The 24,206-nt window shown below is 43.0% G+C and overlaps 1 protein-coding gene across 4 annotated transcripts in view; it reads right to left on the reverse strand.

Moving 5' to 3' along the window:
• The window catches only part of TPK1 (thiamin pyrophosphokinase 1), a 361,500-nt gene that overhangs the window by 206,444 nt on the left and 130,850 nt on the right, over positions 1–24,206 (reverse strand). For all 4 annotated transcript variants that reach the window (XM_074146493.1, XM_074146492.1, XM_074146494.1 and 1 more), the window contains one exon: positions 7,858–7,927. In XM_074146493.1, coding sequence (XP_074002594.1) covers positions 7,858–7,927 — 70 coding nt within the window. The remainder of the gene's footprint in view (positions 1–7,857; positions 7,928–24,206) is intronic.

The raw sequence follows: 24,206 nt of genomic DNA on the forward strand, positions 1-24,206 counted from the left end.
ACCAATGATTTTCACGTCTCTACATTTCTGTGAGCATTTGATTCAAAGACCAAATAAGCCTGATATGCCCAGAGATGTTATTGCCCTAATACTTCCAGGAAACATCTGCCAGTACAGGAAGTTAATCCCAGAATCACAGAATGCTATGGGGTTGGAAGGGACCTCAGGAGATCATCTAGTCCAACCCCCTGCCAGAGCAGGTCCACCCACAGCAGGTTGCACAGGAACGTCGCCAGACGGGTTTGGAATGTCTCCAGAGAAGGAGACTCCACCACCTCTCTGGGCAGCCTCTGCCAGGGTTCTGCCACCCTCACAGGAAAGAAGTTCCTCCTCATGTTGAGATGGAACTTCTTAGGTTCAAGTTTGTGCCCATTCCCTCTTGTCCTGTCCCTGGGCACCACTGAAAAAAGACTGGCCCCATCCTCCTGACACCCACCCTTTAAGTATTTATAGGCGTTGATCAGATCCCCCCTCAGCCTTCTCTTCTCCAGACTAAAAAGACCCAAGTCCCTCAGCCTTTCCTCATCAGAGAGATGCTCCAGGCCCCTCATCATCTTTGTAGCCCTCTGCTGTCCCCTCTCCAGCAGTTCCCTGTCCTTCTTGAACTGGGGAGCCCAGAACTGGACCCAGTGCTCCACATGGGGCCTCCCCAGGGCAGAGCAGAGGGGGAGGATGACCTCCCTCCACCTGCTGGTCACACTCTTCCTGATGCCCCCCAGGATGTCATTGGCCTTCTTGGCCACAAGGGCACATTGCTGGCTCATGGTCATCCTGTTGTCCACCAGGACTCCCAGGTCTTTTTCCTCAGAGCTGCTCTCCAGCAGGTCAGCCCCCAGCCTGTCCTGGTGCAGGGGGTTATTCCTGCCCAGGTGCAGCACCCTATGCTTGCCCTTGTTGAATTTCATCAGGTTCCTCTCTGCCCAACTAACCTTGTTTTAAATTTAGGATTGAATCTCTGAGTATCTCCTGATACTTAACTCTTCACTGTTTCTGAAACAAACTCCGAATTATATTTACAGAGCACGGCTACTGGAATAAAAATGTATTTGAAAATGTAATCGAGTGAAAGTAATTAAATGGAAGACATAAATGAAAAAAGCCAAAAACTAGATGATCTTAATGTATCTTGAGACTTTCTCACCTGCACTACCTGAAACAAACACATTACATCATAATTCCAAATGTTTTCAAACACTGAGACATAAGTTGCTTTGGTTTTTTGAAATGTGTTGATGCCTGGCAGTTTTCTAAAGTAATACAGAGTTTTAAAATGGATCCCAAGTCAGGTATTTCCTAAAGGAGCAGACTGTGGATAGGGATGGGGTTTCTGAACACTCCTGCAGAATTTATTAGGATAAACTCAAGATCCTGATTTTGATCTTTAAACACTGCTACAGTTTTTAGGTCAGGCAACAACGTCTGATGTAAAATATTTCCTTAAGCCATTTGACAAATAAAGCACTTCCTCAGCTTTCAACTTTCTTGGCTTTCAGACTGTAATCCCTCAATTCAAAGAACTCTTCACCACCAGAAGCAACGGGAAAGCCCTTTCAAACAGCGTTAACCTCGCAGTTTGAGGCAAATTTTTTTTTAAAAAACATTACTGAAACATATCCTTATACCAACAATAAAGCAAAACCTTCACATGTATAAGCATCTCACAACCTCCGCAAAACATACAATGAATAGATTTTAAAGACAAAAGACCATTGTACTCTTCTAGTGTAACTCTGTACTCAGAAAAACCCATTCAGTGTTTTCTGCATCAGTGCCCTAACTTTTGCCTGAATATAAGATAACTTAAAAACAATATCCAGTTTAATCTAAAGATTTCAAGCAAAGAATTCCTCTCAACCCTGCATTAAGCTACGCCAATGGCTAATTACCCTCATAAGTACCCTATTTCTAATCCAATATGGAACACAGTGAAGTATATATGAATTTCTCACTCTATAATCCTATTAGGGACCCACTTTTCCGTGAGCAGAAGGTTATTCAGGAAACAAGACAAAAGATATAGTTTTACATATGGGTATTGCTAGCTGTTGCCAGCTATTTTAATTTTTTTTTTTTTAAACGATCTTGACAACAGAGACAGCAGTTTCTAAGATTAGGCAAAATCAGTGTAAATTGTAAATAGCCAATGGAACTAGCCAACATAACAAAGACAGGACGGCTGGTAAATAGACACATCTAACCCTCACTAATTGCCAAAACGCACACATGAAGCCATCAAAATATACAGATAATTCCACTATGAGTTATCTTTCCCCCTTTCACACAAGCAAACATGCAACTGCTTTTCCTCATGGAAGTTGTTACACTATCTCAGTCTTCCTATTCAAAGGTTAAGCCTATTGCTTCCTTTTTCAAACTTCTGAGACAAAATAAAGCCCTGGAGAACGCATGCAGCACGGGGAAAAACACGATGAGACAGAGATCCGTGTGCAGTTGCGGAGCTACAATCTCGTTGGAAACATGGATGGAGGGGACGCAGGCTCTTTGGAAAGGACACGATGGGAAGATGAGGAGGAGTAGTGAGAGAGCAGCTGGAGTGCAGAGAGCTCTGCCTGGGGATGGATGAAGCTGGGCAAGCTAAAGCCCAGAGGGAATTGAATCCGGTCAAAGGCAACGTGAAGGGCTTCTCTAAGTACACAGGTGACGAAAGGATGACTTGGAAAAATGTGGGCTCATTTCTTAATAATAGAGGGAACCTGGTTACGCAGAACATGGAAAAGGCTGAGGTACTGAACACTGCCTTTGCCTCAGTCTTTACTACCAAGACCAGACTTCAGGAATCCCAGGCATCAGAGACCAGGGGGAAAGACTGGAGGCAAGTAAGATGTATCCTTGGTGGAAGAGGATCAGGTCGGGGAATACTTAAGCATAATGGACATATGCAAGTCCATACGCCCAGATGGGAAGCACACGAGTGCGGAAAGAGCTGGCTGAGGCCACTGCAAGGCCACTCTTGATAATCTTTGATCAATCACGGCGACTGGCAAAAGTGCCTGAAGACTGGAGGAAACCAAATGTCACTCCTGTCTTCAAGAAGAGCAGGAAGAAGGACCCGGAGAACTACACGCTGCTCAGTCTGATCTCAATCCCTCGGAAGGTGATGGAGCAGCTAATCCTGGAAACCTTTTCCAGGCACGTGAAGGACAAGAAACTCCTCAGGGGTGTTGATTGAAAAGTTTGTGATATATCTAAATTTATTCATTGATACTTAAAAGTACAAAACTCAGTAAGTGTAAGCTGTAAAAGCTGTACAATTCAGACTTCTGTTTCCCACTTTAACATTTCAACACAAAGCCTAGTACATAGAATAGTTTGTTAAATCCAAGTTAAAGAAGTAACATCACCTTCTATAACCACTACCCTTGGTTCATGACTAATTCATGGCTTATTTATATCCTGGGGGGTGTGTGGGGGGGTGTGCGACCGAAAGACGAGCTTTATGTAGCAATCTGTATTCCTGAATATGTTGCTTCTAAAAAAGATTTTTACTTACAGCTTACATTAATGTAGCTGTACTTACAAGTTACATTAATTGGAAATGTTTACAGAATTTCTTCCTAATGTTCAAACACACATGTAGAGCTTCTTGGAGCTGCCTCCCTGTGTGCCTCGTTCAGAGAAGAATTATATCATAGCAACTGAATTTTCATGCATCACCTAAGTTCACCTTACAGATGTTTTATAGGTAGAAAATGCTACATCAACATGCACAACCATTTTTCCGTTTCGCTGCTGTTCTTACACTTTATGCAGTTCACAGAAAGAAACTGGATGTGTAGCAAAAGTGATGTTCTTAGTGATTGTAGGCAACCCACCTCATGTCACCCGGTAACTCTGATATACTGAAACACTAAACAGAACCCCAGAAAGCCAGTATTTTTTATGAGAGGCTTATCCTTCCTCTTATAGAGCACATTGCTCCCCACTTTGACCTGAATCCCTTGATGTCGCAAAACCTGAGCACACGATGGATTTGACATCTCTCTGGAAAATAGCATCTGAGGCACAAGTACAAATGATTTGTTTTTACAGGTGCCAATACGATGATATTTTTGGATGCAACTTCACCTTCATATACCCCAAAGCCAACGATGCACAGGTTAATCGATGCCTTGTGATTTAATCAGAAAGTGTTGAGAAAGAAGTCGCTGCAGCACGATACGGAGAAGCAACAACCTGACTCTGAAGTGGATGATGGTGCTTCACGGCGAGTCACGGAAACACACAACAGGACAGGCAACGCAGACAGAATAAGGCAGAGCCAAAAAAAACCCCATGAAGATCACTAACTCACCTTTAACTCTGATGATTAGCTGCAAACCTTTAGCGATCAAGAACGGTTCAGCAGTTATCTGTATTTCTAAGTGGGAACTGATGTTTATGAAGAAAATATATAGTCTAAGGAAAATAGCCTTTCTGGACTTCACAGTCAGAGAGATAAAAGCCACAGAGGACAGGAGTCTGTCCCTTCTTCACAGAATCACATGGGGTTGGAAGGGACCTCTGGAGATCATCTAGTCCAACCCCCTGCCAAAGCAGGTCCACCCACAGCAGGTTGCACAGGAACGTCGCCAGATGGGTTTGGAATGTCTCCAGAGACGGAGACTCCACCACCTCTCTGGGCAGCCTCTGCCAGGGCTCTGCCACCCTCACAGGAAAGAAGTTCCTCCTCATGCTTAGATGGAACTTCTCACGTTCAAGTTTGTGCCCATTCCCTGTTGTCCTGTCCCTGGGCACCACTGAGAAAAGACTGGCCCCATCCTCCTGACACCCACCCTTGAAGTATTTATAGGTGTTGATCAGATCCCCCCTCAGTCTTCTCTTCTCCAGACTAAAAAGACCCAAGTCCCTCAGCCTTTCCTCCTAAGAGAGATGCTCCAGACCCCTCATCATCTTTGTAGCCCTCTGCTGGACCCTCTCCAGCAGTTCCCTGTCCTTCTTGAACTGGGGAGCCCAGAACTGGACTTCTTCCCTCCTGTCTTTCCTCTTCGTCCAAGACTGACAGTTCCCAAGGACAGGCCTCTCAATGGACAAGTTATCCTGCCCTTTTGGTTACTCTTCCTACCCCTTCTGCTCTAGAGGGTAATTTGTTTTCACACGCTATTAAAAAAAACACTCTGATTTCTCCTCATTAGTAGTCACAAAGATGAAGGTTTCCTTGGGTTTGTTTTTAAACAAGAATATTTGCAGTTCAGATTCGTTTAGCTAGTTTTTAGATAAACTTATGGGGAAACCAACCAAACACATCATAAAAATGACACCACGAACACAGCCGAAGACATAAAACTTCTTCTGTATGTTAATCTCATGACATGAAGTCACGTTGCTAAGCCAGCCTGCACCAGTGCTATGGAGAGGAAGGTGAGATGGGAGAAGGTGAACCACTCAAGCCTAGAAACAAGCCAAGACACTGGCAGAGAAAACAAGAAACTGATGGAGGCAGGAAATGGGGGACCCTTAAATCTGCTCTTGCTGCTTTGGATCAACAGCATGGGCCAAGTTAACATGAGGAACAAGTTAAGGGATCGATCAGCACTGGGTAAGGCTCCCGTAGAGCATCCTTCCCAGTTTCAGCCACAGCACTTAAAGACCGATATGAACTAACTGCCGATAAGAGCAACAAGAGAGGATGACCAATAAAGACAAGACCAAACAAGCTGGGCATATTTTGCCTAAAGCAGAGGAAGCTGGATGTGGTGGTGGGCTCCCACTTGAAGATTTCTAAGAACCAGCTGACTAGGTATGCATCAGGAATGGAACAGATAGGTTTATCCTCACCTTAAAGCAGAGGGAAAGAAGGCCGGATCTCTTGAGGTGGTTTCTAGCCCTATATTCTTCTAAAATTTAGAAAGGGACCCTTCAAAATAGCAACAACTACTTTACTTATTTCCAAAGGAAGACAGCCCTATAGCAACCCCATATTGCAAGCTGTCCTTTCCCCAGGGTGTTATAACTTATTCCCGTTCTAAAAAATTCTTCACACTGCCAGGGCATCAGAAAGACACTTTGGTCTCACTGAGAATAAAGCCCAAAATATCAATCAAGTTCTTTATTTATATATCTCTTGGGTATAATAACCTCTCTAGAATTAAAGAACTATAGTTTTAGGTTTTGATATAACACAATTAGCAATCAGGGCTTTGAATAAAATAGAGTTTTAAACAGAAGGTTAAGACAGCATTAAAAAAATTACTAGCATGTCAGTAGAGTCTGAGCAGACAGCTCCTTAATAACATTGGACAGGGAATTTAAGGCTAAATACTTCAGAGAAGTAAATGAATATTCTTTCCAGCAGAATGATTTCTTTAAAGACAAAAATCAAAATTATGCAGGTCTTTTTTTTTTTTTGTTTCAAAAGAAATCACTTTGAAGGTGAAATATACCTACCCAAAGCAATTAAGATGAGAAGAAGAAGAAAGATAGAGAAAAAGAATACTCCAAGGGCCAAGGATGTTAAGACTGAAAGAACTATTCAGTCAAGGTATAATCATCCATTTTCCCCTGAATTATATTTATTTAATACGAACATAAAGGTCTGCAGAAGAGATGAATAGGTTACAGGAGAAGGCAGAAGTAGAGCTCTAAAATGTTGTTCTTTGTCAAGCATCAGCATTATCAAAGAAAACTGCTTGCTGCAAGTCAAACAGACTTCTGTTTGAATTCCAGATTAAGTCGTGCGTGGCTCTGTGAGCAACTACTGGGAGAAGAGAAATAGAAGATTGCAGAAGGAATACGTCTACAACAATTAGTAGTGCTTGACAGAGTCCAGCCTCGGTTTTAGCAGCTGTAGATCTCAGCCATCAAACTTCTCACAGATGACAAAGGAACTTTGACTTTAAGACTACAGCCCTCCTCTCCAGCTCTGGTCTTTGCTTTGAAGGACAGCAGAAAACTGAGCTTCCCCTGGCCTCCATCATACACTTGCCATGAGACGAAACACAACATATGTATCAGATTTTGCTGTATGAACAAAATTATTCCTAAGTTGGTAAATTCTACCAAATGCCTGTCTAATTCTTTGCCTTGAGAGTCAGTTTTATTAATTTATTTGCTTTTTTTAAACTATTTATTTGTGAATTCATGCTCATAGCAACTGAAAATCCCAAAGACAAGCACAAAGGATCCTCAGTAACCTCAGATTACACACCATGGTTCCACTATACAAATGAGAAACCCCTTGATTGCAGTATTTTGCACTACTAGCCCAGCTCGACACTTCTGGAGCAGAAAGCTAGGATATCTTACAATTTTAAATGCCACTGCAGAAAACAAGAACATATTCTCCTTTCAGCTGTATTTCCTCAACTAGCATATACATTTACAGATAACCTCTGTCCTTGCCTTTGCTCACGTATGATGCTCTGACGCTAACTTAGAAATAACTCAGAAAGAAAAGCAGACCTCCTATTTTACTACCCACCCCACTTCACAAAGCAAACGGATTTCTTCTAAGGTCCTGGTGAGAGGCATCAGATGTTCCTCTAGTCAATCCTTGCTAGGGCCACAGCAAGTTTTTTTTTCAGAGGCTGCATCAAAGGCCTGGCTTTACAGATGCGTAAAATAGGAAGACTGAGAGCAGCTCTTTCAAGAGGGAAAAAAGACCAGTGGGCTTAAGGAAAAAAATGCATTTCAGGCTACCTGTGTGTTTTCAAAAATTGTAGCTGGGAATAAAAATTAAAGGTAACGTGAAAAAAATATCATCCTTCCTGCCCCAGTTTGTTAAGGCAGCCTGCACAGAGCAGGCAGCTGCTTCCGTAACTGAACACATCCTCTTCCTCCGTATTTTACTTTCATTGAGAAGAGAGGAGTTCAATGACTTCAAGTGTGTTGTCACCATACCTGTCCTGCCTTCCTTCTGTGATGTGATAGAGACGATTGGCACCTCCGTCAGCACAAGCTCTCAGCACAGCTGCAAGCGAAGAAACAGAACATCAGAGCATTGGCATTGATAAACAAAACATCACAACCAGTTACTCCTTTCCTGACATTTCTGTGTAAACTCAAGTCTTCGTTGCAGCCCAGGGAATAAACTAGAGATCCCATGTGAGTTTTAGCTTCCTATACTTCACTACTTCCCTTGTTTTTCTATCGAGGCATTTGAACTGGTTTTATCAGACTAGCGCCAATTTTCAACTGACTGTATCACTGTACTTTCCAAATAGCTTATTTCTACCTATCCTAACCTACTGCCCAGGCAGCTTAAACTACACGGGGAGCAAGGATTCAGAACCCGAAGAGGGTCCATCCTCCATGTATGGGCATTTACTTGTCTAAACGAGTGGGAATTTCCACCTTCAACCCAGCGATCTTCTCACCCAGGCAAAAAGCTCACAATGACCTGCCTAAAAAACTGGGGGAAAAAATAGTTAGGCATGAGAATACCTTTTTTCTCCTTTTTTTTCCCCCCCCTTCCTATGATGGTGATAGCTCTATTACAGTTCCCACGCTCTTCCACAGACTGAATCATCTGATACAAAGCAGGTGGGTTAGGTCTTGGCTTTAGATCTACAACTATCCTGGTACAAAAGGAACAAACCCACGATAATTATCAGTGCTTCCGCGTAACTTGGGGACCGCAAAGGGCATGTGTCACTAATTCCAATTGATTTAAACAGGCACAGACATCCTGTTCTCTTTTGATCCCTTTGTTCATACAGACTTTGGCCAAAGAGAAAAGTCTAACACTATTATTACTGAATCAGATATAAATTGGTATATTTTATTCATAACCACCCCAATTAATCATCATTTAACTAACACATAGCTCTTCCGTAAGATTTTTAAATTATGATAAGCTCTATTAAAGATTGAAAATGACCATCTTGTCTTAGCAGTCCATCAGGTCTGCTCGGAGATGCACAAGTCAGATATAACGGCCGCACGCGAGATAAAAGAAGCTGTCGTTTCTGTGCTAGAGCAGAGCGTTCCTCCCAGGTCTGCGGGCAAGGAGAGAGCGAGTGGCGGAGCAGAGGGGGCTGAAAGGCAGAGGATCGAGGGGAGGAGGGGAAAGGGAAGAAAGAGGAGAGATGACGAGAAGGAACAGCCTGCCCAAGTTTTGGAAAAAAAAAAAAAAAGGTATAAACAATCAGATCAGGCACTTCCCGCTGCTGAGAATGCAATTTTCAGCTAAAGCCGCTTTGCTTTGGTGTGTATTTCGCAGTCGGAACAATCTCTCAGCAGGGATACAAACCCACATTTTTCCTCTTGGCACTCATTAGGTGGGCAACCCGCCTCTCTCCCTAACTTAGCCATCAACTTAGCCGGCCTCTACAAACCGGGACAACAAAGTTCATCTCTATATGTTCATCTCTATATCTGCTCTCCTCTTCAAGCCGTTCCTTCTTATTTGGCTGCTGAACTCCCACCACAGGGAATGTTCTGTCTGGGTATATCCACCGCGATACCACGAGACCTTGGCTGAGGCTTTTTTGCAAAAAAGAAAAAAAAAGAAAAAAAAAAAAAAAGAAAAAAAAGAAGAAAGCAGGGCAGCACAAAACCTACCAGTTCATCACAGGTAGCTTGCGACGCAGCAGCTTTTTTTTTTCCAGTAGGCTGCAAGAACACGCATGGCAGGAGAAGTAGTGTTGCACTCCTCGGTATCAGACACTGGAAGAGGCTGCCCAGGGAGGGGGTTGAGTCACCATCCCTGGATGTGTTTAAGAGTCGTTTAGATGCGGTGCTGGGGGATATGGTGTAGGGGAGAACTTTGTAGAGTAGGGTTGATGGTTGGACTCGATGATCCCAAGGGTCTCTTCCAACCTGAATGATTCTATGATCTCTTCTAGCACTGCTCCAGTGACCCCTCTTCTCCCTTATCCACGGTATTACTGTACCCACTATGGTAAGCACTCTCTCAGCCTTCTTGTGCAGCCTTCCGTGCTCTTCTCTGCCTAACTTCTCTATCCTAACTTCACCCAGTCCTTCCAGCCACCATCCAAACCCACATCAACAAGACAAGGTCAAGTAGATTTGACCCTGACAAATCTTATTAGCCGAGATGTTTTCTAAATGATGGTAGCTGGCCAACCACTTGCGAACGGTGATCCACTGCTTCAGGCTCTTGTCAGGTTCCTCACCCGTCCTGAGGAATATAAACATCACAAAGAACATCCCTCCCCCTACCCCAGGTTTGACTGGGAGCTTTTAGCTTCTCCTCTCACTTGAGGTTACAGCTGCACCCACATTAATGTAATTCCTTTCACCTGGGCATATTTGTTAAGGTCTCTCAGGGAGTTCAGCTCACACAGAATTAAGTAATGGCCCGTTGCAAGAAGAGTGTGTAATACCTGTCCTTAAATTAGCTCTCTGGGCCACCGGTTTATTTAGCAGATAGAAGGCATCTAAGCAAAGCCTAGCACCTAAGCAATTACAGAATCTTTTCTTTCCTCTTGAGCTACAAAATCAATTCGTCAGTCGAGACGCTCTTTATAAGCAAAGCCCTGCTGCAGAAAAATTATTTTCTAAATTCGGGTTCAGAACCTGCCTAAACGACGCTACCCAGGCCAAAGAGAGCCCCAGCTTGTTCCTTCTGAGAACACTGATTTTTACATCTATTCCCGTACGTTTTAAACAAATAGCTGGCATAGGAGTTCCGGGGAGAAAAAGAAGGGATGAGATACAGAAAAAGAGAGACGAAGGGTCTATTATCTGTCTCAATTACTTTAAGGCAGCCACAGCCTTAGCTGTTGTAAATTATCTCGAAGGATTTACCACAAGTTAAGGCTGGCCAACTGCTCCAGGTGATCTTATTATTTTAAAAGCACCTAACAGAAAACCCAAAACAAACTGAGGAAGTATTACAGAAAAAAACAGTCTTCAATACGGGGTTACTATCTGATATCTCAAATCAAAGCAGTTGCCTTATACAAATGCAAATTAAAGCTGCCCCTCCCGTATTTATTCTTATAAATAAGAATAAATTTATTCTTATAAATAATATTATAATATTTATTCTTATAAATAAGAATAAATAACAACTTTTTTTTTAAAAAAATGAAACTTCAGCAGTATCGTAAGCTTATTTAGAGAAACTATTTATGAGGTACTGATCCTTTACTGGCAAGTTAATAACTTACACCGGAATGAACCAAAGCCCCAGGTGCTTTAAGTAACTAGCAGGTAATTAACTGATTGGCTGGAGGCCAGTAAATCATATTATTTCTACAGCTATGAACCAAGCCTTGCTTGATAAAAAGTAATGATATATATTACCTGGAAGAACATGTATCATTATTATCTGGAAGTGTTTAAGGAGATAGTCAGCAATCCTAAGCTTACAATTCAGATGGAAAATTCTTTATGAAATGATAATAGAAACTGATTTTATACAGTGCCTTTTATATTAGAGACAAAATTGCTTTACAAACAACAATTTGGCCAAGGTGCAGCAAGGCAACTGTGTAGGCAAATCTAGCAGTCTCTAGGCACTTTGCAACAGCTCGCACAAAACCTCATTAATTATTTCAGCAGAAACTGAAGCACTGAACAAGACTGGGGCTTTGTTTTGCTTGGCATCATGAAAACAGAGAAACCATCTTCCAAGAAGTTTACAATTTAAACAGATTAAAAAAAAAACCAAACGGAAAGGTGAAAAGCGACAGAGAGATGAAATGTTAACGGTCACACATGGGGCAAAGACAAGTTATCTTCCAGGGTGACCAAAATGGATGTCATGGCTTGTAGAGGGAAGAGTATCTCAAGTGGTCAGCCAGAACACAGGCCTGGCACACACCTTCTCTGGTGGTGAGACACTGGAACAGGTTGCCCAGAGAAGCTGTGGCTGCCCCATCCCTGGAGGGGTTCAAGGCCAGGCTGGATGGGGCTTTGAGCAACCTGGTCTGGTGGGAGGTGTCCCTGCCCAGGGCAGGGTGTTGGAACTCTATGATCTTTAAGGTCCTTTCCAACCTAAACCATTCTATGATTCTACTCTATGATTCTCTTCTGACCCAAAGGTTACTATCCTGTTATTAGAGACCCCTCAAATTTGCCAGGTGTGGTGCACATGGAAGTACTCTCTAGCTTATGTAAGTCAGAATGAATCAAGTCAGTAAAGACATTATCTAAAGGCTTTTTGCTAATCCTACCTCTGTGAACTGAGCCAGACGAAGCAATGGTTGTCCAAGTAGCTCACTGAGCTCTGATGGGTCAGGAGAACCAAAACCTCCAGCAAAGACTCTGTTATCCAACTGGGAACGGCAGCTTTTACAACCAGCACAACTGGAAGCAGAGGAGAGCCATGCCCTTGGCCACCACCCAAGGTACCATTTCATGTTTTTGTTATCAGAAGAGACAATGCTAAGAGCACAAAGGCACAAGGGCACCACGTCGCCAGCTCAGCGTGCCAATCTGCTCTCCTTGGCATTATCACAAATTACAGGCTCTCCAACCTGAATATGCCGTGTTAAGCTCCACTCCTCAGAAATAGCTCCGTCTGTCAAATTCCCACCTTTTCTATCTGTCAAATTCCTTTCTGATATAACTCCAGCATCATTCAGTGAACTAGGGAATGGAGGCAGAAACGAAAAATCAGTTGTTTCATTGTGCTGCTTAGTGGAAGAGCACAGAAGGAGGAACTCAGTGCCACCACCAATAAATGCTCCCCAAGTTACTGCACTGGGAGTTGCATTGTGTTCACTCCAGCAGCATTTGAAATTACAGCAACAGTAAATATCCTTCAGCTCCACCTATGGGGAGCTGAACAACAGCTTGGGTCACACCAACCCCATGGATGCTACAGGCTGGGGGCAGAGTGGCTGGAGCTGCCCGGCAGAAAAGGACCTGGGGGTGTTGGTCGACTGTCGGCTGAACATGAGCCAGCAGTGTGCCCAGGTGGCCAAGGTGGCCACCAGCATCCTGGCCTGTGTCAGGAACAGCATGGTGAGTAGGGCTCGGGAGGTGATGGTCCCCCTCTACTGGGCACTGGGGAGGCCCCACCTCGAGGGCTGGGTCCAGTTTGGGGCCCCTCACCACAAAAAAGACATTGAGGGGCTGGAGCGGGTCCAGAGAAGGGCAACGGAGCTGGTGAGGGGTCTGGAGAACAAGTCTTGTGAGGAGAGGCTGAGGGAGCTGGGGGTGTTCAGCCTGGAGAAAAGGAGGCTGAGGGGAGACCTTCTCGCTCTCTCCAACTCCCTGAAAGGAGGGTGTAGCCAGGGGGGGTCGGTCTCTTCTCCCAAGTCACAGGCGATGGGACAAGAGGAAACGGCCTCAAGTTGCGCCAGGGGAGGTTCAGATTGGAATTAGGAAAAATGTTTCCACGGGAAGGGATCTTAAGCCTTGGAATGGGCTGCCCAGGGAAGGGGTTGAGGCCCCATCCCTGGAGGGATTTAAAAGCCGGGTTGCCATAGTGCTTAGAGACATGGTTTAGTGATGGTTTTTATCAGAGTTAGGTTGATGGTTGGACTAGATGATCTTAAAGGTCCCTTCCAACCTGGACAATTCTATCATTCTATGATTCTATGCTGAGGAAGCGTTACGTCAAGAGCATATTATCAGCCCATGGTATTTCTGAAGGAGTTTCCCATAGGCAACATGAATGGAGAAACTGAAATTTTCTGAGTAATATCCTTCATTCTAAGTGGTGTCTCTTCTGCTAGGAACCAGTGAAGTACTTCCCATTAGTTGAGGGCAACTGTAGTTGAGAGGTCAATTTTAGGGCCAATTATTAGTGAATATGTTTTTACAAAGTTTACTCTAACACAACAAAAATAATGGAAACAATTTCTATTATGTTCATATTTACACTTTTTGGTAAATGTAAATAACTTCCTGCCGCTGTAAGACAGGATATGAACAGCATCTCAAAAACAAAAAAGGAAGGTCTTGGCTCTGAGCTAACTAGTCCTGAAGCTTTTTTGGAGAAGAGAAGCAAGTATTTTATCACACCTTCAGTAGCCCTGAAATTCAGGCAGGAGAAAAGACGCTACAGAACAGATGCAACTCTTGCAGACTAAGATGAGCACATAAAAAGGGAATATCTTTATAAACAGTACCAAAACCTGGGGAAAAAAACATAATTTTATTATTCCTATTATTATTCCTATCCTGCTATTCCTTGCAATTAGCACTTAAAATATTTTTTCTTTTTTCGAAGAGATCTTGAAATTAAGCCGCGTTTTTTGCCTACATTCAAATTTATGACATCTCCTCCCAAACTGCCTTAGTATATCCCCTCTGTTGCTTTTCTAATTTTACACAACTTCTCCTAGGTATGCAAGATGGTTCCCTCATTCATTTATTGATTCAGTAACCTGGTAACCATAATTAACCTGCCAGCATAATCTACACGTAAGAGAACCCTGCTTAATTAATGACTTGGTGGTAATGTGTAAGTGATAATATATGGTAGATATGCAGAGAATCGCTTGGTTTGCTCGATACATCTGGCTAACGCATTTTTTGTCTCGGCATTAATAAAAAAATACCAGTTACCGGTAACAAAATGCATAACCTGTATTTATGGGCTTTCTCTTTTTCTTCCTTTGTCCTGCAGAAACTGCAAAAACACGTTTAGCAAACCCATGGCTTTGTGCGGATGCAGATTGCTCCCAAGGGGATATATTTGCATTTCCAATTATTCCCTCCCATCCCTGTGTTTCTACCTGGGATTAGGCAACTGCTATTACATACCCAGTACAGCGCACCGCAGACATCTCTCCTCTGGTCCATCTGCAGGGCTGTTGAGCAAATCACCTGTCAGTCCGTAACAGTTTTCTGCTTTGCTTTTGGACACTGGTCTCGCTAAGGAGGCTCCTTAACTATTTAAAATAGGTCTATCATTAATTTCTCTGAAAATGAAAAGGCTTAGCTCTTATTATAAATTGCATTGCATCAGTATTTTAAATTGCATCAGTGCACGGGGCTTTAAAGAAGCATGATGGAGAACGTCACCTGCTCCCAGGATGTTCTGTGGTTCCAGGTGGAATTGTAGAGACACACAAGTGCTTTCTAAGCTGCTGGTGTAGTTGCGCATTCACACTGCTGGAATCAGTAGCAGCAAAGAGCAGTCAGCCTTCGGTAGGAGCAATTGGCACCTTCTAGGATCACAACTGCCAAAGAGCCATTCCCACAGTCTGGGAAGAATTAGAAAGAGTCACAGAATCACAGAATGCTATGGGGTTGGAAGGGACCTCTGGAGATCATCTAGTCCAACCCCCCTGCCAAAGCAGGTCCACCCACAGCAGGTTGCACACAGGAACGTGTCCAGGTGGGTTTGGAATGTCTCCAGAGAAGGAGACTCCACCACCTCTCTGGGCAGCCTCTGCCAGGGCTCTGCCACCCTCACAGGAAAGAAGTTCCTCATGTTGAGATGGAACTTCTTATGTTCAAGTTTGTGCCTGTTACCTCTTGTCCTGTCCCTGGGCACCACTGAGAAAAGACTGGCCCCATCCTCCTGACACCCACCCTTTAAGTATTTATAGGCGTTGATCAGATCCCCCCTCAGTCTTGTCTTGTCTTGTCTTGTGTTCTCTTCTCTTCTCTTCTCTTCTCTTCTCTTCTCTTCTCTTCTCTTCTCTTCTCTTCTCTTCTCTTCTCTTCTCTTCTCTTCTCTTCTCTTCTCTTCCTCTTCCTCTTCTCTAGGATTGAGACCATTCTTTGGAATTTCACCCCAAATTCCTCTTTTTTTATTCCTTTTTCTGCCCATGGTGATTTGCAATTTTGCATGCATACTCCCAGCCCAGGAGCAAATTTTATTTTAACAATTGCTGCAAAGAAAACAATGCCTGCTATTCTTACATTGCCTGCGTACCCAAGAAAGGCCCATCAGGAACCCAACTTCTACACCATCTGTATCACCCAAAGAACATAAAAGCCCAGTAGTCCTCAAGTAAAAGGTTCGCCAACACCGGAGCTGGCAGCCTACTTCCATATGGACTGGGTTATGCATCTCAGATGAAAAACCACTGTACCTTTAGTAAAGTAATTATATGTTCCCTACAAAACTGCTGTGCTTCTTTAATCACTCCACTTTGAGCTCTAAATGTCATAGAGACCTAACCTAAGGAGAGGCAGGATTCACTACACAATTAAATATGAGAATGCAAGGGAGGAACCGATGTGCTGATGAATTAGGAAACACTATTCTTTTCTCAGTGCATTGACTCAGTATCGAGCAAGCGCCACACGGATCACACAACTTCCTATAAAGTTCACACAGAAATGCAACAAAGGAAAAAATTAAACAATGTCTCCCACAGACAGAAACCTCCCCTGAAGTTCAGCCAAAAGCTAAGTTACACAATCATCAAAACAAAATCTTACCAAAAAAAAAAAAATCCTTAAAAATTAAAAATCTCAATACTCACCTTGGGGGGGGGGGGTGGGGGGGGAAGGAATAAATCCTAAAAAATGTAAAATATCAAAGCTCACCTTGCGGGGGAGAGGGGAAAGGCATAAAAGGAAAAAAAGGAGGAATAAAAGAAAAAGGAATAGATCAACCCTTTTAAAAACAAAGTCTTACGTACGAAAAAACACAACTGCAAGCACAAAAAGCTGAGTATCAGTGAACGTGGGAGTAACGTGCTGTCAGAGGCAGGAGAGCAACGGTGCTTTCACTGGAGTGAGCTCCTGGCCTGTCTTCGGGTACACTTCCACCCAGAGTTCATTACAGTGATTCATATTCAAGGCTGCTGGGTTTGGAGTAATCTCTTGTCAGGCGTTAGATTTAATATTCCTACAGCTACAGCCCTCGCTTAGGATGAGGTTTTTTCTTCTCCTCCCTGTCATCCTTCTCCCCTTCTGTCGCACCCGGGAGCTGGGATGCTCGCACGCTGCCTTACGCCCCTCGCTGGAACCGGCAGCCCCCGTGTCACAGCAAAAACCAAGGGGAAGGAGCCCCAACATAAAACAAAGCGCGTGGTGCCGTCGTTTCGGCTAAAATCTAAGTGACCTTTTTGATGACAAGGCGATGTAGCTTGATGCCACCGGGAGGAAGAATCAGGAAGAAGTTTATTCTTTTCATTTCCTCTTTTTTTTTTTTTTTTTTTTTTTTTTCTCTCTGTTTGATAAATGAGAGCTAAAGCAATAATGTAACATTTAATCAGCTTTTCTTTTTGCCCCGAGCCCACGTCTGTTATTACCAGGTAACAGTAAAAAAAACTGATCAAGGCACACACCTCCCTCTCCCCGCACCCCCCCCTAAAAAAAAAAAAAGATTAAAAAAATAGACTAAATGTTAATCTGGACTTTTTCTCTCATAAACTATTTGTTTTGAACGTCTTTAAAGAATAATCTGTCGAATCAAAGATCCTCACAAATCAGACAAGCTGCTCAAGAGCCCACTTGTGCCTTAAATCCCATCTTTTCCAGAGCGAGAAGGAATCCAAGCTCTGTACAATCACACGTTTGCATCTTATTGAAGTCTGGTCTCCGACACCAGGAATTCCCCACAGATTCACACGGACGTGCCGTCGGTAACTGAAATCTCCCATCCAAACCTTGCCTGTCGAACCCCCCAGTCGCTGAGGAAGGATCCGATGAGTCTCAAAAGCCAAACCCCCATGGACACCACGCCAGGTATCCTTCATAATACATCCCATCAGCCTGCCTTTCATAGAACTGTCCGGGTTGGAAGGGACCTTTAAGATCATCTAGTCCAACCATCAACCCAACTCTGATAAAAACCATCACTAAACCATGTCTCTAAGCACTATGGCAACCCGGCTTTTAAATCCCTCCAGGGATGGGGCCTCAACCCCTTCCCTGGGCAGCCCATTCCAAGGCTTAAGAACCCTTTCTGTGGAATCATTTTTCCTAATCTCCAATCTGAACCTCCCCTGGTGCAACTTGAGGCCGTTTCCTCTTGTCCCATCGCCTGGGACTTGGGAGAAGAGACCGACCCCCCCTGGCTACACCCTCCTTTCAGGGAGTTGGAGAGAGCGAGAAGGTCTCCCCTCAGCCTCCTTTTCTCCAGGCTGAACACCCCCAGCTCCCTCAGCCTCTCCTCACAAGACTTCTTCTCCAGACCCCTCACCAGCTCCGTTGCCCTTCTCTGGACCCGCTCCAGCCCCTCAAGGTCTTTTTTGTGGTGAGGGGCCCAAAACTGGACACAGCCCTCGAGGTGGGGCCTCCCCAGTGCCCAGTAGAGGGGGACCATCACCTCCCGAGTCCTACTCCCCACGCTGTTCCTGACACAGGCCAGGATGCTGGTGGCCACCTTGGCCACCTGGGCACACTGCTGGCTCATGTTCAGCCCACAGTCGACCAACACCCCCAGGTCCTTTTCTGCCGGGCAGCTCCAGCCACTCTGCCCCCAGCCTGTAGCATCCATGGGGTTGGTGTGACCCAAGGGCAGGACCCGGCACTTGCCCTTACTGAACCTCAAATACTTTCAAATACCATCTTTTCATTGCTTCCTAAGTACAACGCGCTTCACCAACGAAACTTTACTACAACCTGTCTATCGCTGTCCTATACCTAAAACACACACATACGTCAAAATATAATTGAAGGTAAAGCAACCTAAAGGCTGTACAGCGAGCTTTTTTCTGCATCCATTACCTGATTATCAAGTGAAATGGAGAGGCTTCAACATCAATTTTATTTCTGAAGCTTTTAAATTATATTGTTTAATAATTCAGTGTAACGTGCACTGCCTGCAAGCTTTGATTGCAACTTTTTATTTCTTCATTTCATATTTTCCATCGCTGCAACATTGACTTCTGACACAAGGAAGATAAACAGCTACAAACATGATGGAACACCCCGACCGCCTGCGATTTTAATTGCCAGTCTGTGTTGTTATCAGGCAAACCTTGGTAGGGAGCTGACTATTCCTGCATGGAAAAAGCTGACCAAAAAAAAAAAAAAACCAACCCATCACCTTTATTAGCATTAAAACATACAGATTTGCACAAGGGATCGAACTGTAGAGAGAAAAAAAAAATCCTCTTTTTTTGATCGGGCGTTGCTGATTCAATGCCAGCGGGAGCAACCCGCACGCAATCTCTGCTCCCCACCCCACGGCCAGCAGGACGTGGGGCAGGGAAGGGGGGGCAGTACGAGGGGAAGGGTGATCAGCTGTGTCGAGAGAGCAAAGAAAGAGAAATCATCTCCTCCTGCTACTGGCCACCAGCAAGACCACGTTCCTCATCACCGCCAGAGTCAGTGCTATCGTCTCTTCCGTTTCCACTGAACAATATGCATTAATAATTCAAGCCAACCTGCAAGTGTAACGCAATGAGCATGATACGTTCGTATTCATGTCTATGATTAAATATTTTCAGCTAACACATTTATATTCCAAATTTTGTTTGCCTAAATTGGATTTGCAGTAGTCTGCAACTCATCAAAAAATTAATCACACACTTATTTTAAATAGCACAAAATATATTAAATCTCATGCACACATCTTTCTTTAGCAGCCCAGAATAGATTTTCACACAAGCATTTTATATCATAGTCTAACAAAAAACTTTTGTGTGTCAAGGAAATTTCAGAACTCATAAAAGTCAGAAACTCCAATTTTGCTAAAAGATTACTAGAATATTACAATGCATAAATTTCTGAACCAATCAAACTTGCACCAACACCTTCTTGAAAAATTATTTAAAGTAGTCAAAAGAATAGTCTAAAAGTTGTTTGGAAAGAAATATCAAAAAGAGGGACAAGCAAGAAACCAGAGAAGGGAAAATTAAGATGGTAAATACAATTTCCTAATGCATGTGGAACTGCTCTTTATAATGTATTTTCTACTGTCTTGATAATATACAGCTACCCTATGTTCATGCGACATAATCTTGTGTATACATCATTTCCCCTACCCTTAACAGATAAACCGTTCAATAGATTTTCAAGCAAACAATAATAATAGTAAACTATTAAAAACGGCATCAGGAGAAATGGTTTAAAAAAAACCAAACAGTTTTTATGGGGCATTCTTTAAAGGCACCATAAACCAATTCCATTTGAGAAATGATCCCATTTTCTGAAACTAGCCCAAATTAAGTGAATACTTTAAAACACTGAAAATATGCCAGTATCTTGGAATTACTTGTCTAAAACACAGGAAGCAGATAATATCATTCCTTCATTTATGATACCCCTTTGTATCTGACTGACCCTTACGTCTTTTCCGTTCTCTTAACTCTCAGATTCGGGCAGCGGTAACCTACTGGGGAAGTTCCCCCAAGAAACTGGAAATATAACGTTAGCTTTGAAATAGACTTGATCTTACCTGCTTTATTTCATGCTCGGAATAGCTAAGTACATACACACTGGCGCTTGTACCGATTTAAACCAGACTGCTTTCATGGATTCTGTTATTCCTGCACTGCCACCTGAATACAGCTCGAAGGACAAACCTGAGCACGATTTTGATATTATGATGTATTGCTCCTTTCAGGAAAAGAAGATTTTTGTCTACCTCCACCAGGACCAAAAATTTTGCTACTCAAAATAAAACTAAAATTGAAATGATATTCTTACCAGGGCACGCACTTTTTTCTAAATTTTCCAACAGTCAAGAAAGACCCCACCTGGAGTCCTGTGTCCAGCTTTGGAGTCCTCAGCACAGGAAGGACATGGACCTCTTGGAATGGGTCCAGAGGAGAGCTCGAAGATGCTCAGAGGGATGGAGCACCTCTCCTATGAAGACAGGCTGAGAGAGTTGGGGTTGTTCAGCCTGGAGAAGAGAAGGCTCCGGGGAGACCTTACAGCAGCCTTCCAGTATCTGAAGGGGCTACAGGACAGATGAGGAGGGACTCTTGGTCAGGCAGTGTAGTGATAGGACAAGGGGTAATGGTTTTAAATTGGAAGAGGGGAGATTTAGATGAGATACTAGGAGGAAATTCTTTGCTGTGAGGGTGGTGAGACACTGGAACAGGTTGCCCAGAGAAGCTGTGGCTGCCCCATCCCTGGAGGGGTTCAAGGCCAGGCTGGATGGGGCTTTGAGCAACCTGGTCTGGTGGGAGGTGTCCCTGCCCAGGGCAGGGGGGTTGGAACTCGATGGTCTTTAAGGTCCCTTCCAACTCTAACCATTCTATGGTTCTACGATTCTAAGGTCAGCTAGTACAAGTTAGCACACAGACCCAACAGATCAGATCTATGGTATACTTTTGTCAAACGTGTTTCTTTCGCTATTCATATTTGGAAAAGAAAAGAGTAGAAAAACCCATAATGAAGGACAAAATACAATATTTACATATTTGAAATAATATAAAAGGTGTGAGTTAACATTTTCAAAAGAAATAATCACCAATGGCAATCATTTTTTGAAAGTTTTTAGCTATCTTGATAAAATGGTACATTAAATTATCACAGGTCACAAAGTTCATTTGGACAGGCAGAACTGGCTACAAACAACGCTGAAAGCTCTCATTCTGAATTCTGATTTCTCATCTGACCTCTCTTACACAGAGCAGATGCATACCCAATACTGTTCTCCCTGAAAAAAAAAGTATCACCATCGATATGCAAGGAGTCTGGTTCTGAATGAAGATGGCATAGCAGCATTTTCCCAGTTCAGAAAAGTGATGAAGCAGCAAGTACATTGATTTCAAAACTTCCCTTTAACGAAGCTATAAGAGAACCTTAAGATAAAACTCCAAATAAAAATATGTGTAGGAGGCAACGTAGAGTTTACTGAAGAAAAAGGAGTGTATGTTCTCCAGGGGAATAAGCTTGCGTGTGACAACTCTCCTCATAGCAAGGCTGCAAAAAGAATCAGAGGCTGAATTTATAATACACGACCCGTGTATCCTCCACAACGCGCCCGTGGGAAAAACACCGAGCCGTTTCAGTGTTCAAGGTGTCCTCTATTCCTCCCTGAGATAAGAAAAAAAAAAAAAAAAATACACCACCATCTGCCTTTTGCTGAGAATTTTCACTGAAAATTTTATATTTTGGTTCTCCTGGGGACATGCACTTATGACACAGCTTTCCCAATGACAGTGCAGCTGAGAAATATAATGCCATTAGTTCACCAAAGTCCTGAGACGATCCATATCTAAGTCATCCCTAAAATAGGAAAAGTAGATGCAAAACCAAAAGCTTTGTGTACGTGCTCTACGAGGACCCAATTTGATGGCTTAAATGATTTGGCAATTCTATGCAAAGCTGATGAGAACCTGAAATCACATCGGGTGGAGGCAAAACACAAGATTGAAACTGTAAAATCATAAATTTACTGGAGGAAAGTCCAGCCTTTCAGAAGATTTTTAATACAGGGAAGTTCATAATTTAATGCTATGTTTTGGGAAATACGATGTTTGGATACTATTTAGAGAGCCACCCATTAGTTACCCATCAGATCTCTCTAGCCAGCTTGCTCTCCCGTGGGAAATGCTGACGTGCCAAAATGCTTAGTCTTGATGTTCTTCCACAAGAAGGCATGATGGGAAAGGCCAACTGAGAGGACGCTGTTCCCCTGCTGGCCTCAGGTAACTCCTCTAAGGTAATCCACCGCTAGATCGTTGTGTTAAGCAGACACAGCTCTTGTCCTCTACCCCTACCCTCTACCCCACGGGCAGCTCCCTAAGGCCCCCTCAAGGGAGAAAGCCTTAAAGGGAATGGAAAAGTAATGTCTCAGCAGGGACTCCTGTACCCCAATTCTAGACTGCTCAGGGTTTTACGAAAACCTCCAAGCCTCTGGGCTATTCAAAAACTATTTTTAGTAGCAGATTTGTTCATACCTAATTTCCAGTTACAAAGATGATCATTACATTGCAGGTGATTTTTATTAAAATGCTACAGAATTAGTGCTTCAGGCCTTAAATTTCAACGTGTTACAAAGATAAATAGCCCTAAAAGTGCAAAATGAAAGAACTTCTTCCTCTCACTTTGGTCCATATTTTTCATTTCGAAGAAGAGATACTGGACTTAAGCATACATTAAAGTGTGAAGTTCAGAAGTGAATTCATGGAAACCAGGTAGGAATTCTTTGTTTGTTTGTTTTTTTAAATGACCTCCTATCTAATTGTATTATATCCCCTTTTAAATTAATGCTAATATGGAAGCATTTTCCCATCCCTTGATCATAAGCCAAACCATTTAATCGTTATTGAGCAAAAATATCGGTCTGTTCTTTGGGGCCATTTCTTCCTTGCAGCTGAAACCTGGGCATTCACAAAATAAAACCTAGATTTAGGGCACCCGAGCTGCTTGTGAAGGTCTGCTTTGAGAACACATCCCCAGCGAAACAAACAAGCGAAACCCCAAGGCACAGTCTTGTTCAAATGGTAATAGATCACGCGCCGTATCTGGTGCTCTTTGTTCTCAAAATGGTTCAATGAAAAAAACCCAACCAACCAACCCAAAGAACTATACGGTAGCTGTGAATCGTACTATACCACGTGTTCCTTTCCAATGTTGCTACTTAATTGGAAATTATCACCCTTTTAAATTTTCCATAGAAACAAGGCTTACGAGGGAGGGAGAAAAAAATTATCCTAAGTATATCTAATATGTCTTCATTTAAATCAGACAAGTGTCGGCCAAAAAGAATATCAATATTCTATTTAATTTACAAGCTCTGTCCATAATAAACACTTCATTATGAGCAACAGAAAATATCAGAAGACAGGATGTTCAAATGTGATTTGAGTCACTGCACCAATCCCATGCTACCCTACCAACCAGATGTGCTAGAGATTCCAGATTAGTTCACACGACATCTTCATTTGAAGTAGCGTGTTCCTGCCCTTGGCCTGCTTTAAATCAGTATTGCTAGGGAAGAGCTGGTAAAATGTTTAAAAAAAAAAAAACCCTTTTTAATTGTTTAATCTGCATTTCACCTTTCATAAACCCTTGGAGCCTACAGTATTATTACCTATAGGGCTTTGAAGCAGAAGAATTATACAGAAGCCTGTCTTTTCACCTGCCTCTTATCTCCCTGTTCTAAAAGAGAAAAATTCCTGCCTTTCCCAGATACTCAGTTCTGCCTCCTTCTGCTCAGCCATTCTTGACCAGCTCCTCTGCTACCTCCCCTTGGTCTATACAGGGGAATTCCCAGACCAGAGCCTTTCTTTAATGTTCAACATGTGAGTTAAAAAAAAAAAACACCACAAAACCAAACAGAAAAAACAAAACAAAACAAAACAAAACCAAAAAAAACCCACCCCCAAAGAAACAAAAAAAACCAAAACCAAAACCACACCACAACAAGTACATATAGAATCATAGAATCGTCCAGGTTGGAAGAGACCCTTGGGATCATCGAGTCCAACCATCTACCCTACTCTACAAAGTTCTCCCCT

Source organism: Numenius arquata, chromosome 4, assembly GCF_964106895.1.
Source record: "Numenius arquata chromosome 4, bNumArq3.hap1.1, whole genome shotgun sequence".
NCBI lineage: Eukaryota > Metazoa > Chordata > Aves > Charadriiformes > Scolopacidae > Numenius > Numenius arquata.